The sequence below is a fragment of the Mustelus asterias genome, chromosome 22, assembly GCF_964213995.1.
Source record: "Mustelus asterias chromosome 22, sMusAst1.hap1.1, whole genome shotgun sequence".
Lineage (NCBI taxonomy): Eukaryota > Metazoa > Chordata > Chondrichthyes > Carcharhiniformes > Triakidae > Mustelus > Mustelus asterias.
The window spans coordinates 28,878,016-28,893,616 of record NC_135822.1 but is presented as its reverse complement, the minus strand read 5'-3'; the positions used below and the strand labels follow the sequence as shown (position 1 = coordinate 28,893,616).

Sequence of the window (15,601 nt, the reverse complement as noted above, 5' to 3'; positions counted from 1 at the left end):
TGGGATCATTTGGAGTTTGGTGTGAAAGTGGGATGCAGATGAAGGCCTGACCGGGAATCTGACCCCCCCCACCCACATCCGATTCTCTGTTGCACCAGCAGGGAAACACGCCAGTCCAGGACACGTCTTGGACAACGTTGGCGTGCAGAAGTCGAGACTTACCTGGAGAATGTCTGGGGCTGCCTCTGGAGTTCAGGATGGAGGCCGCCAGCAACCCTGGATCACCACCGCAGTGGGTGGGGGGAATAGCTGTGGGCGGATCTTCCAAATTCAGTCTTATTGAGCGGCTCCGGCCTCACAATGTTCCTGGAGATCCAACTTCTTTCTTCAGCGGTGGGTCAGTGAAGTTGGGTGTCTTTTCGCTATGTCACCCAGATATGATGGCAAGATACGCACGCCCACCCCACCATGTGATATGGTGCTAAACTCCCGGCTGCAAAATTAAAAAGGTCATAGAATCTCAACAGTGGAGAAGGAGACCATTCGGCCCATCGAGTCTGTACCGACAACAATCCCACCCAGGCCCTATCCCCGTAACCCCATGTATTTATCCTGCTAATCCCACCAGCACTAGGGTCAATTTAGCACAGCCTAACCTGCATATCTGACCTTTGAATGGACCTACCTCGCATTAAGTTAATCTTTCTCTACATCGTAGCTATGACTGTAACACCCCATTCTGCACTCTCTCCTTTCCTTCTCTATGAACTGTATGCTTTGTCCGTGTAGCATGCAAGAAACAATACTTTTCACTGTATCCTTACACATGTGACAATAAAAAATCAAATCAAATCTTTTGACTGTGGGAGGAAACTGGAGCACCCGGAGGAAACCCACACAGACAAGGGGGAGAATGTGCAAACTCCACACAGACAGTGACCCGAGGTCAGAATTGAACCTGGGTCCCTGGAGCTGTGAGGTCGGGGCCGGAAGATGTGGTGTGGTTTTTCACTGGACTCCGCTGTTTCCGCCCCCCACGATGGGACTTAGTCCCAGATGGGAGAGTTCCGCCCTTGGTGTTCTATTCCTGAAAGGTAACTTGACAGAAGGAGTGTCTGAGGAGCGATACCAGAACGTTGTTTAAAGTAAGTGAATGTTTAGAAAAAATAAATAGCATGAGAATCCAAAGAAAGTTTGTCCACTGTCCTCCGTGAACTATTAAGCACATAAGCAGGCAGTGAGACTTTGAAAATGATATACATTTGACAAATCCAGAATTTACCATCATCCTAAAATGTGCAGGTGAATTGGCCATGCTAAATTTCCCCTTAGTGTCAGGGGCATTAGCAGGGTAAATACGTCGGGTTACGGAGATAGGGGCTGGGTGGGATTGCTGTCGGTGCAGGCTCGATGGGCCGAATGGCCTCCTTCTGCACTGTAGGGATTCTATGATTCCAAACTGGTTTGGTATCTCTTAAGGACATAACAAGGAATGTTGCAATAATCCTCCGCATTGTTTTTATATTAAAGTAGGAAAAATCCACTTGTACTTGGTATCTAGTCATCCTTACTGAATGTGTGGGTAAGGATAAGATTGCAGTGATTCACTTCTGTGGCCAAATTGCTTAATTCTATTTGTGTAGTCTTATATATAATTAATGCTCATTAGGTAAGCTACCAGAATTTGAGGTGAGCCTGAAGGGTTAACACTTTGAAGATAGGATTGAAAGGGGAAAAACAACTGCCCATAAAGTAGTTATTTTGAGGAGCAGGAAAAGCTATTAGATCCAGCAAATTAGTTGAAGATTAGTTGAAAATCTTTTTTGAAGATTAATCCCTCTTGCGCAACTTCTCAGCGTATACTGCTGTCCTTTAAAGTAAAGTTTATTAGTCACAAGTAGGCTTACATTAACACTGTAATGAAGTTACTGTGCAAATCCCCTAGTCGCCACACTCTGCCGCCTGTTCGGATACACTGAGGGAGAATTTAGCACGGCCAATGCACATAACCCAGCGCATCTTTCGGACTTTATTTTGATGAGAATGTAAATAAACATTTTATCATTACTGGATTACTTCCTTGATAATGTATTCAGTGAACTCTGTTACCATTTGAATGAAAATATTCGACCTGATTTCAATTCTTACTCCTAACTCCCTGTGACTTGAACCCGTCCTTCAACTCTATGACTCTATTTGGGATTAGCTTAGGGGTTTAAAAAAAAAAGGGCAGCATGGATAAGTTGGGTCGAAGGGCCTGTTTCCATGCTGTAAACCTCTATGACTCTATCACTCTAACTTGGAGAAATCAGCTTGATCGGCCCTTGTCGTAATCTCGAACTTCAATTAGATCATCTCAAAGTCTCCATTTTTCTACAGAAACCGAGACCAACTTCTTTGACCAAAAGAGAAAATGTTGGAAAATCTCAGCAGGTCTGGCAGCATCTGTAAGGAGAGAAAAGAGCTGACGTTTCGAGTCCAGATGACCCTTTGTCAAAGCTTTGTCAAACGGTCATCTGGACTCGAAACATCAGCTCTTTTCTCTCTCCACAGATGCTGCCAGACCTGCTGAGATTTTTCAGCATTTTCTCTTTTGGTTTCCGATTCCAACATCCGCAGTAATTTGCTTTTAACCAACTTCTTTAACCTTCCGCCCTTCCTTCGCTTAAATTTCTAATATCCACAGTCATCTTTGTCGGTCTTGGGCCATTAGGAAGATTTACTTTGAACTCCAGTGCTCACTGGCAGTGACTGGGGCTGGTCCATCCTGCAAAATAAAAATCAGATTTTATATTTAATACAAGTTAATACTGAACAGAGCAGAACAGTCTTAAAGAGAAAGATATTCCAGTGTATCAGGGTGGAGAGATTATTTTATTTGCAGGTTTAATTCTACTGGAAATTAAGAGCCAACGCTCAGGTTTACATCCCTGGGTTGGGTTCGCAGAGTCAGGAGATTTCCTGATTTTCTGACTTGGCAAAGCCAACCTTTAAAAATGGCCGCCTGGAGATCAGTGCCGGAATTCTACCACCCTGCCCGCCACGGAATCGGAGTGGGCAAGGGGCGGAAATGGAAATGTCCGTTGACCTCGGGCGGGAATTTCCTGTCTCGTTCAAACAAGACCGTGAAATCCTGTCCCAGATTTTTAGTCCGGGTGGAGGTGCTCGAGGCCCGGGAATGATTTTGGAAGCTACCAAGGAGGTGGGCTGTGTACAAAGCCTGCCTCTGTGCAGCGGGACTGTGTTTAAAACAAAAAATCCAATCCTCACTCTCCTGCACACCCCCACACACTCCCCAGCTATGCAGCACCGACCTCCCTCCCACCCCCCGGCAGGCCGACCCCCAACCCCACCGATCTCCCCCCTAACTCTCATTAGGCCCCGCAATCTTGGCACTGCCCAATGCCTGGGCAGTGACAATGTGCCCCCTGGGCATTGGCACTTTGCCCCTTGGGCAGTGCCAGGGGGAGCCAGGCTGGCACTTTCTAGATGGCAATGCCCAGAGGGCACCCCCAGCTCCCGACCCTCTGGGGGGGGGGGGGCAATGACCCCCCTTCACTCCAGCAGCGTCAGGCCGCTAACTCCCCGCAAGCGGGGAGCTATTCTAAACCCCGCTGGAGTGAAACACTCCTGGCATGGGGTGGGGAGAGGCTAGTGGGCCTGGAGATTTCAGTCCCGGGCCCGCTAATGGGATGGACATTACACTATAATGCTGATTTGAATAAATTATGCAACTCTGCTCTGATTTCTGGCACGGAACTGATGGTGCCGGAAATCTGATGCCCGGAGACTCGCGGAGGCTGTGGCACCCAGTAGGAAGCCCGCGAAACGGCCTCCACTTGAGTCTCCCAGCCCGCAGCGCTTCAAAAGACCTTTGACAAGGTCACTCATGGCAGACTGGTACAGAAGGTGGAATTGCATGGGATCAGAGGAGAGCTGGCAAGGTGGATACAGAATTTGGTCATAGAAGACAGAGGGTAGCAGTGGAAGGGTGCGTTTCTGAATGGAGGGCTGTGACAAGTGGCGTTCCTCAGGGATCAGTGCTGGGACCTTTGCTGTTTGTAATATATATAAATGATTTGGAGGAAAATGTAACTGGTTTGATTATTAAGTTTGCGGATGACACAAAGGTTGGTGGATTTGCGGATAGCAATGAGGACCATCAGAGGATACAGCAGGATATAGATCGGTTGGAGACTTGGGCAGAGAGATGGCAAATGGAGTTTAATCTGGACAAATGTGAGGTAATGCATTTTGGAAGATCTAATACAGATAGGAAATATACAGTAAATGGCAACACCCTTAGGAGTATTGGTAGGCAGAGGGATCTGGGTGTACAGGTACACAGGTCACTGAAAGTGGCAACGCAGGTGGAGAAGGTAGTCAATTAGGCAAACGGCGTGCTTGCCTTCATCAAAAATTGGCAAGTCATGTTGCAGCTTTATAGAACCTTAGTTAGGCCGCACTTGGAATATAGTGTTCAATTCTGGTCGCCACACTACCAGAAGGATGTGGAGGCTTTGGAGAGGGTACAGAAAAGATTTACCAGGATGTTGCCTGGTATGGAGGGCATTAGCTATGAGGAGAGGTTGGAGAAACTTGGTTTGTTCTCACTGGAACGATGGAGGCTGAGGGGCAACCTGAAAGAAGTTTACAAGATTGTAAGAGACATGGTCAGAGTGGATAGTCAGAAGCTTTTTTCCAGGGGGAAGAGTCAATTACTAGGGGGCATAGGTTTAATGTGTAAGGGGCAAGATTTAAACGAGATGTACGAGGTAAGTTTTTTACGCAAGAGGGTGGTGGCACCTGGAACTCGCTGCCGGGGGTGGTCGTGGAAGCAGATAAGATAGTGACTTTTAAGGGGCGTCTTGACAAATAGATGAATAGGATGGCAACAGAGGGATATGGTTCCCGGAATAGTATGGGGTTTTAGCTCAGTCGGGCAGCATGGTTGGTGCAGGCTTGGAGGGCCGAAAGCCCTGTTCCGATGCTGTCCCTGTTCTTTGTTCTTTGTTCTAAAAGCAGCGGAGTGGGCTGGGAGAATCACCCCTCTCGAGACTCAGGGAAATGACCTGGGGTCCTGGGTTCGAATCCCACCATGGCAGATGGTGAAATTTGAATTTGATAAAGATTTGGAATTAAAAGTCTAATAAAACCATTGTCAATTGTAAAAACCCATCTGGTTCACTAATATCCTGTAGGGAAGGGAAACATGTGACTCTAGATTCACAGCAATGCTCTTGGGTGGGCAATAAATGCCCACAGCCAATAATAAAAATGTCTGAGTCTCTATATGGGAAATCTTCCCTGTGTCCAGGCTAACATTTTCCCAAACAAAAACTATTTTTTTTTCTATTTTTGCATGGCATGTGGATGCTGCTGACAAAGCCAGCATTTGTTGCCCAGCTCTAATTGCCCTTGCATTGCTTGGCCATTTCAAAGGGCAGTTAATAGTCAACCGCAGTGCTGTGGGTCTGGAGTCACGTGTAGGCCAGACCGGGTAAGGACGGCAGATTTCCTTCACTAAAGGGCATTAGCGAACCAGATGTGTTTTTACGACAATGATGGTTTCATGGTCACCATTACTGAGACCAGCTTTATATTCCTGATTTATTAATTGAATATAAATTCTACCAGCTGCCAAGTGGGATTTGAATCAGCGTCCACAGAGCATTACCCAGGGGCCTCTGGATTACTGCTGGAGTGACATTCCCACACGGCCACTATTTTCCTGTGCTTTTTGTCTGGCCAATCTGTATTTAAGTTATTGCTGCTACATTTGCCGATTTAATAAGTGACTGAACTTCAAACATAAGCAATTGACCTGATACGATGTTGTAAATACAAATCCTTACAATTGTGTCTCAAAGCAACTGAAGTTCTATGGAAGGTAATAAAGCAAATAGTGTTCCGAGCTTTATTAATAGGAGCATAATGTACAAGAGCAAAGTTGAGGGATGGCCCAGTGGTTAGCACTGTTGCCTCACATACCAGGGACCCACGTTGGTTTCCTGGCTTGGGTCACTGTACGGAGTCTGCACATTCTCCCCGTGTCTGCATGGGTTTCCTCCGGGTGCTCCAGTTTCCTCCCACAGTCCGAAAGACGTGCTGGTTAGGTGCATTGGCCATGCTAAATTCTCCCTCAGTATACCCGAACAGGCGCCAGAGTGTAGCGACTCGGGGATTTTCACAGTAACTTCACTGCAGTGTTAATGTAAGCCTACTTGTGATAATAATAAATAAACGTTAAACTTTAAAATCTTAAATTTTAAAACATTAAAAACTTTAAACTAGTTGGACCTCAGCTGGAATATTGTGTACAGTTCTGGGCGCCTCACTATAGGAAGGATGTGAACGCATTGGAGATAGTGCAGAAGAGGTTTACAAGTATGGTTCCAGGGATGAGAAACTTCAGTTGTGAGGTTGGATTGGAGAGGTTGGGACTGTTCTCTTTGGGGAGAAGAAGGACAAGAGGAGATTTGATAGAGATGTTCAAAATCATGAGGGGGCTGGACAGAGTAGATAGGGAAAAACTGTTCCCCCTTGTGAAAGGATCAAGAACGAGAGGGCACAGATTTAAAATGATTTGCAAAAGAAGCAAATGCGATGTAAGAATTTTTTTTCACACAAGTTGTTCGGGTCTGGAATGCACAGCCTGGGAGTGTGGCGGAGGCAGATTCATTTGAGGCATTCAACAAGGCATTAGATGATTATTTGAATAGAAACAATGTGCAACAGTACAGGAAAAGGCACGGGAATGGCACTAAGTCATGATGTTCGTTTGGAGAGCCAGTGCAGACACGATGGGCAAAATGGCCTCCTCCTGTGCCGTAAAACTTATGTGAAGATAAAATTAAAGGACGTTCTGGGGGTAAAAAGATGCAACAAATCAGACCTCTGACACAGGAAAGGTGCAGGGAGGGGGCCCAGTTTGGCAGCATATTGGACTAATCTAGGGACGGTATGGTGGCACAGTGCTTAGCGTTGCTGCCTCACAGTGCCAAGGACCTGGGTTCAATTCCCGGCTTGGGTCACTGTCTGTGTGGAGTTTGCCTGTTCTCCCCATGTCTGCGTGGGTTTCCTCCGGGTGCTCCGGTTTCCTCCCACAGTCCAAAGATGTGCAGGTTAGGTGCATTGGCCATGTTAAATTGCCCCTTAGTGTCAGGGGGCTAGCTAGGGTAAATGCATGGGGTTATGGGGATAGGGCCTAGGTGGGATTGTGGTCGGTGCAGACTCGATGGGCCGGATGGCCTCCTTCTGCACTGTAGGATTCTATGATTCTACAAAACCTGTTTCATAGAATCCCTACAGTGCAGAAGGAGACCATTCAGCCCATCGAGTTTGCACCGAGCACTATCCCACCCAGGCCCTATTCCCGTGATCCCACATATTTACCCTGCTAATCCTGCTGACACTAGGGTCAATTTAGCATGGCCAATCCACCTATCCTGCACATCTTTGGACTGTGGGAGGAAACCGAAGCACCCGGAGGAAACCCACGCAGACATGGGGAGAATGTGCAAACTCTACACAGACAGTGACCTGAGGCCGGAATTGAACCCGGGTCCCTGGCGCTGTGAGGCAGCAGTGCTAACCCACTGTGCCACCATGCTGCCCCTTTGGATTAGAACATCCAGAAACCAGCTGGTGTCTCATCTATTAACTCCGTAGGCGTGGCTGTGGGAGTGGCTGTCCTTCCTCTCCGCTTTGTCCCCATGTTGAAACCTGTTGATTGAGGATTGTTATTATGGGTTAAACCTAAGATTATAAACATTCCTTATTGTTCCAACAAAACAAAAGTGCCCTTTGCTGCTCAGACACCCAAAACCTATTTCCATGGAGACCAAGGTTTACTGAAAAACAGTTGGGATAATAGGGGATAGCCATGAGTGGGGATAGTCGAGAGTCTTTCAGGCTTGAGAACTGGTTGGTATATGAAAGGTAAACATCTTCTGGAGCAATTAAAAATTCTGATGATTAGAGTGCAAAGTGGAAATGAAACCATTACTGTGTAATTTGACAGGTTATGACTGTACACCTCAACGTACATACTGAAACGCCACACTAGGCGAAGACGTGTTGTAGGGCAGTATATGTTCCAGTTTGGTCTTACTCATTCATGTAGAAATACAGTCCTCACTATTTAAAATGTCCACATTTAAAACAGGTAGTCACATATTCATTGGTTAAAAAGCCAAAATCATGAACATTTTCATATGTCTTATATGCCACATTTATTTTCATCGGAATAGACCATTGGACAAATGGCCGCTCTATGCACTGTAACTGACTCTATAAATTACTCACTAGATCGCAACTCTGTGAGGTGCACAGGAGCAGGAACAGAAATTTATTTATTAGTGTCACAAGTAAGCTTACATTAACACTGCAATGAAGTTACTGTGAAAATCCCCTAGTTGCCACATTCCGGCGCCTGTTCGGGTACACAGAGAGAGTTTAGCATGGTCAATGCATCTAACCAGCACGTCTTTCGGACTGTGGGAGGAAACCGGAGCACCCGGAGGAAACCCACGCAGACACGGGGAGAATGTGCAGACTCCGCATAGACAGTGACCGAAGTCGGGAATTGAACCCGGGGTCCCTGGCGTTGTGAGGCAGCAGTGCTAACCACTGTGCCACCGTGCCGCCTACACATAAATAGTTAGAATAAAATTCTGAAAGTAAAACAGGAAGTGTTGGAAAAAGTCAGTAGGTCTGGCAGCATCTGTGGAGGGAGAAGCAGAGTTAATCACCAGAATTCTACTGCCCCATCCACCATGGAATCGGAGAAGAGGGCAGAAATGTGAGGGATGAGGGGCAGACAACGGAAATGTCCGTTGACCTCAGGTGGGAATTTCCAGTCTCGCTCGAGCGAGGGCGTAAAATTCCGCCTAATGTTTCGAATCAAATATGACTCTAGGGTTGGCACAGTGGCACAATGGTTAGCGCTGCTGCCTCACAGCGCCAGCTAGCCAGGATCGATTTGTGCGGAGTCTGCATGTTCTCCCTGTGTCTGTGTGGGTTTCCTCCGGGTGCTCCGGTTTCCTCCCACAGTCTGAAAGACATGCTGGTTAGGTGCTAAATTCTCCCTCAGTGTACCCGAACAGGAGTGTGGCGACTGGGAGATTTTCACAGTAACTTCACTGCGGTGTTAATGTAAGTCTATTTGTGACGAATAAATAAACTTGAAACTCTTGTTCGGAACATTATCGGTAAATAGCACCTCATTTTAAGGTCCAAGGACTTTGTAAGTGTTTTAAATGCTTCTAATCCTTAACAAATAGTGTATTATTATTATTTATTAGTGTCACAAGTAGTGTGTTGGTTCTTCTTCTTGCTAGTAGTTTATTTTAAGCACATCTGCAATTTAAAATATGACTTCAGTAATGATCTGCAGTATAGACTGTTGCCTTAGTCCAAACCCTGTTCTTATGGCCATCACGTACAAGAGGCAAATCCTGTTCACACATTAATACGCACACTAAGCGGTGGGAACAGTAATCCCTTTACATTTCTGCCCCCATTCTCCAATTTTCTCCTCTAGATTGCTTCATTGAGCTGTATTGCCAGTTTTACCAGTTGCTAAGGGGTAAGTATCAGCATGACATTGGACTGAGAAACGCATCATAGGCAAGCCCAATCCTGTCTTCATTGACGTTGATACATGTACACTTGCAAAAAGGGTTACTGGATTGTGATCAGGAGCCGAAATGCCAGTCTCTTTTTCTTTTGAGTCCCAAATCTTGCCTCTGTTGGAATCAGCTTACGCCGTGCAGATTGGGGTTTTAAGTTGGGACCATCCTGCTACACAATGTAGAAAGGCGAGAAAGAGCAGAAAAGTTTTGGTGTTCATGGGGATGCAGTAGGGTAAGAAGTCTCACAACACCAGGTTAAAGTCCAACAGGTTTATTTGGTAGCAAATACCATAAGCTTTCGGAGCACTGCTCCCCCAGACTCCATCTGACGAAGGAGCAGTGCTCTGAAAGCTTATGGTATTTGCTACCAAATAAACCGGTTGGACTTTAACCTGGTGTTGTGAGACTTCTTACCGTGTTTGCCCCAGTCCAACGCTGGCATCTCCACAACATCGATGCAGTAGGGAGCAGGTTTTCTCCTGTCAGTCTGCAAATGTCTGCAACTACCTGACAAGACACGGTGGCACAGTGGTTAGCACTGCCGCCTCACAGCGCCAGGGACCCGGGTTCAATTCCCGGCCTCGGGTCACTGCCTGTGCGGAGTCTGCTGGAGTGTGTAGGATAGTGTACCTATGCTTCCAGGAATGGAGGAGGCTGTGGACTGATGTTCAAGATGAAAGTCTATCGGCACGCAGGAAGGTTTGTACCCCTGGTCAACTCCAACTTTTCCCTTCCACCATACTTTCAGGCCACTGGAGCCAATTGCCTTTCCCTGATTTTCCCATTCCTCCCGGCCTTTGCTTTTCTGCTGTTTCTGTTTGCACACGCCCTGGGTTTTGGATGAATCTTTTCTTTTTCGACTGCCTCTCATTATCGCCTGCGTTTGCCTTTCTCCGTCATTCCCTGTCATACCCTGTCCTCCATTTCCTCACAGCTTGTTCCTTTCTCCCTCTGCTGTCACCCATCCCGTTCCTCTGTATGAGATGATTCTGTTGAAGGGGCATCAATGTGGAACATTAACCCATCCCTTCCTCTCACCAAAGCTGCTGAGTTCTTCCATCGGTCACGGATGTTATTTCAGATTTCCAGCAACCAGGGCAATCTGTTCCATTGATTGGCAGGGGTGGGGATTAATTGTTATTTGAATTAGCACCAGCCTGAAATGAGGTCAAATTGATTTTTGTTTTGGTAAACCTGCTGGGTTTTTTTGATAACGTCACACTGGTTGAACTCACCTAAGGTGAGTGAAATAGTTTTCCATAGTTTTGCCCACGCAGAAGACACCTTTCTATGGTGATCTGATCAGGTGCAGGCTTTGAGGTGAGCTACATTTCAAACAATGTTGCCCTTTCAGGCACTCCCAGGCTTTATACTGTTTGGACAGATGCTCTGTAAAGCCTCCTCTGCTTGATCCCAATAGCATGTCTGAACTCACCCATGTTTGGGGAAAATGCCCATTCTGGATATACCACAGCTTGGTATGGTCCCTGCTCTGACCAAGACCGTAAGAAACTGCAAAGTGAACGAAGCCCAGTCCATCACGCAAACAAACCAGCCTTCCACTCATTTGGTGGGATTTTACGATCTCGCTCGCGCGAGGCTCGTAAAATCCCACCTGAGGCCAACGGAGAATTCCGTTCTGCAAGCCTCGGGGTGGGCAAGGTGGTAGAATTCTGGCCTTGACTCCATCTACACTTCCCGCAGCCTCGAAAAAGGAGCCAGCGTAATCAAGGACCCCACGCACCCCGGACATACTCCCTTCTACCTTCTGTCGGGAAAATGATACAAAGTCTGAGATTACATACCAACCGACTCAAGAATCAGCTTCTTCCCTGCTGCCAACAGACTTATGAATGAATCTATCATATATTCAGTTGATCTTTCTCTACACCCTAGCTATGACTGTAATACTACATTCTGCACCCTCTCCTTTCCTTCTCCTCTATATGCTCTATGAACGGTATGCTTTGTCTGTACAGCGTGCAAGAAACAATACTTTTCACTGTATCCCAATACATGTGACAATAATAAATCAAATCAAGAATTCTCCATTTCCCACACCTGCCACCTTGGGGCAAGTCTGTCAACTTTGTATTGTACACACATGCCTTTTGGGCTGCGATTGCCTCAGAGACATTTTCTGTCGGACCCTCAAAATTGACTTGTTCCTACACCTCGGTATCACGTATGAACATCACCTGGCAATCCAAGACCATCTTGAGTGGTGTTCTCATACCATATGAACGGAGTGGGAATGGAGGGATACAAAAGAATGGTCTAGTTTGGACCAGGGAGCGGCACGGGCTTGGAGGGCCGAAGGGCCTGTTCCTGTGCTGCATTGTTCTTTGTTTGTTCTTTGTTCTCTGATTTAGTACCACCAGTACAACTGCAAACACTGCTAAGCAGATCATTAAAAAGGTCTCAACTGACTGCTCAGAAACTTCTCAGGCTTTTTTCTTTTAGTGCCCGTGAAAAGCTAATTCAGTAAATTTCAAATTTAACTGGCATTTTGGTTGCATGTAAGATTTCTACTTCCCTCAGCCAGAAGATGGTGCAGTGGCAACACAATACTATGGCTTTGCATACCCATTGTTGCTCCTGACGTATACAAGATTGGAACTGGTATTTTAGGAACATGGGAGCAGGAGTAGGCCATTCGGCCCTTTGAGTTTGCTCCACCATTCTATAACATCAAGGCTGATCTGCTGCACTTTCCTAACTGCACTTCCCATAACCTTTGGCTCCTTTGCCTAAGAAAAATCTGTCTAAGATAAAAGCAAAATACTGTGGATGCTGGTAGAAAATGCTGGAAAATCTCAGCAGGTCTGACAGCATCTGTAGGGAGAGAATAGAGCCAACGTTTCGAGTCTGGATGACCCTTCGTCAGCTCAAACTAGACTCGAAATATTGGCTCTGTTCTCTCCCCAAAAATCTAACTCTGCCGTGACTAGATTCAATGACCCAGCCTCCACTACTTCCTGAGGAGAGAATCCCCCATACCAAGAACAGGCGGCCCGGTAGCACCGTGGTTAGCACTGCTGCTTCACAGCTCCAGGGACCTGGGTTCGATTCCCGGCTTGGGTCACTGTCTGCGTGGAGTTTGCACATTCTCTTCGTGTCTGCGTGGGTTTCCTCCGGGTGCTCCGGTTTCCTCCCACAGTCCAAAGATGTGCGGGTTAGGTTGATTGGCCAGGTTAAAAATTGCCCCTTAGAGTCCTAAGATGCGTAGGTTAGAGGGATTAGCGGGTAAATATGTGGGGGTAGGGCCTGGGTCGGATTGTGGTCGGTGCAGACTCGATGGGCCGAATGGCCTCCTTCTGCACTGTAGGGTTTGTATGATTTCTATGATTTCTATGAACCCTTTGGGAGAAAATCAATCTTCTCATCTTTGTCTTAAAAGGGAGTTCTTCCATTCTTAAACTAACTCCCTTAGTTTTAGTCTCCTTGACAAGAGGAAACATCCGCCTTATCAAGTCCCCTCAGGATCCTGAATGTTTCAATAAGACCACCTCGCATTCTTTTAAGAGCTAATGGGCCTATTTTGTTTAATATAAGTCAACCCTTTCATCCCAGAGATAAGTCCAGTGAATCTTCTCTGAACTGCTTCTAAAGTAATTATATCCTTTTTTTAAAATAAGGAAACCAAAACTGCACACAGTACTCCAGATGTGGCCTCACCAAGACCCCGTCCATCTGCCCCTTAGTCAATTAGCAAAATAGTGACAATACTAGAATCATAGGATCCTACAGTGCAGAAGGAGGCCATTTGGCCCATCGAGTCTGCACCGACCACAATCCCACACAGGCTCTATCCTCATAACCCCACATGACACTAAGGGTCAATTTAGCATGGCCGATCCACCTAACCCGCACATCTTTGGACTGTGGGAGGAAACCGGAGCACCTGGAGGAAACCCACGCAGACATGGGGAGAACGTGCAAACTCCACACAGACAATCACCCGAGGGAGGAATTGAACCCGGGTCCCAGGCGCTGTGAGGCAGCAGTGCGAGCCACTGTGCCACCATGCCACCCCTATGTAAGAGAGAGACCATTGTGGTAAATTCTATTAATCAGGGAAAATGGGAGTGATATCAAAGAGTTAATCCTTTAGCTAGAATGTAAATAATGTGCATGTGACTTCTGACTGTCAGGTATGTCTCACCAATGTGTCGTTAGCTCCACCCCAGCAACGGAGCAAACACAGGAATTTTACTCCCTGCGTTCGAATGGTTGGTTCGTACCAGGCCAGTGTCTCTGTGACTGGATTCAGAAGAATGGATTTTTTAAAGAGGAACTATCTATGGAGGGAGGAGTAGAGGAGAAACACCAAGAGAGGTGGTAATTGTGCTTGTGTGCTGAGCGCGACAGAGAGGGAGGGCAGGAGGTGGATTTTTAATTCCCCAAGCAACATTATGAACTGCAATAGTGAAGCCTGCAACAGGTATGAAGCTAGCATTGTTTCTGTGGCTGCTGTTGGTGGTGGTGGTAGTTTAAATTATCTGGTATGGGATCTTACAGCCCGAGTGGTCACAGCTCAAATATTTTGGCTATGCTTCAGACATATGTTCCCACAGGTTCGTTCAAACCTGTCAGGTGACTAAACCAAACTTCTTCCCAGAAAGGATGTCCAGTTTAGTAAGGTGGGTTGCAAATTTAGAAGACAATTTCCTTTTATTCTTCTCTCGCCTTTTATTTTATTTCTGGTCCTTACTCATGGACGCACTCAGCTCCTGGAAATTACTGATGCCCAGGTCTACGATTGAGATGGTAACCCTTTGAAATGCAGCATTTTCTTTCTGGCTTACAGTAAGAATCGCATTTCTAGGATTCTCGATTTAGAAACTAGAAGCAGGAGGAGGCCATTCGGCCCTTCGAGCCTGCTCCGCCATTCATTCTGATCATGGCTGATCATCCAATTCAATATCCTGATCCCACCTTCCCCCCCTCCCCCCATATCTCTTGATCCCTTTAGCCCCAAGAGTTGTATCTAATTTGTTCTTGAAATCAGACAACATTTTGGCCTCACCTACTTTTTGTGGTAGTGAATTCCACACATTCACCACTCTGGGTGGAGAAATCCCCGCCCCCTACGAAGGCACAAACTCATGGTTGTGGTTCCATGAAGGTCAGCCATCCTCCATTACTTTGCACCCTCACGACCATTCCTCACTTGTGAACCCAGGTAATAAATAACAACAGGGATGCAGCGTGACTGAGTGCAATCCTGTTTCTTATCTAACATCCCAATATTTGCACTTGCCAGGAGTGTGGCTTGATGGCAAGTGGTAAAGAGAATACTAGTCAGTTTCCCTCTGCCTCATCTGAGAATGCTGAGAGAGTGTTGCTACCTCTTCCCCAATTGAAATAAGCTGATTTTGCACAGATTGCACATTGAACCGTGTCCCTTCTTGGACTGTATGGAACAACACAGCATTAAACATCCCACTTAACGTACTGAGTATTTTTGACCAGACCTGACACACTATAATGGATTGCAATAGAATTTCAAAGGAACTATCCCGCTGGCTGTCAGTAACTGCATGGTGCAATACCGAGCCTTTAAGTCTCGGAAAGTCCCCGGTTTATTGCATCATTTGGGCTGAATTAGCTGATCTGACCTGGAGTGAGGGGGCTTCGGTTAAATGGCGAGACTGGAGAAGCTGGCATGAGAGCTGAAATGTTTCAGGGGTACTTTTTTTTACACGGATGTTCAAATTTGTGAGTGATTTTGTTTTTAAAAAGTGAATTTTTTAAATGGGGAGAAATTGCTTCCACTGGCAATGTTGTCACTAACGGTATGAAACACATTTAGAATAATTGGCCAAAGAACCAAAGAGGAGATGAGGAAATTATTTTCACACAATGAGTTGTTGCGATTGAGAATGCATTCCCTGACAAGGTGGTGGAAACAGATTCAATGGCAACTGTCAAAATGAAATTGGAATCGGAATTGAATAGTCGCTTGGCAGTGTAGATCGTTCGTATTGCTGAGAAAAGACACATTGTCGAAGCTTTTCATCTTG

At 46.3% G+C, this 15,601-nt stretch overlaps 1 protein-coding gene across 2 annotated transcripts in view; it reads left to right on the top strand.

Moving 5' to 3' along the window:
• LOC144509979 (rho guanine nucleotide exchange factor 10-like protein) overlaps positions 1–15,601 on the top strand; it is a 217,932-nt gene that overhangs the window by 78,462 nt on the left and 123,869 nt on the right. Inside the window, exon 1 of one of the 2 annotated variants that reach the window (XM_078239050.1) lies at positions 13,809–14,019. The exons of the other annotated variant lie outside the window; for it this stretch is intronic. Coding sequence (XP_078095176.1) covers positions 13,991–14,019 — 29 coding nt within the window. The 5' untranslated portion in view covers positions 13,809–13,990. Of the gene's footprint in view, positions 1–13,808; positions 14,020–15,601 lie in introns of those variants that run through there. 2 annotated transcript variants of the gene reach the window in all.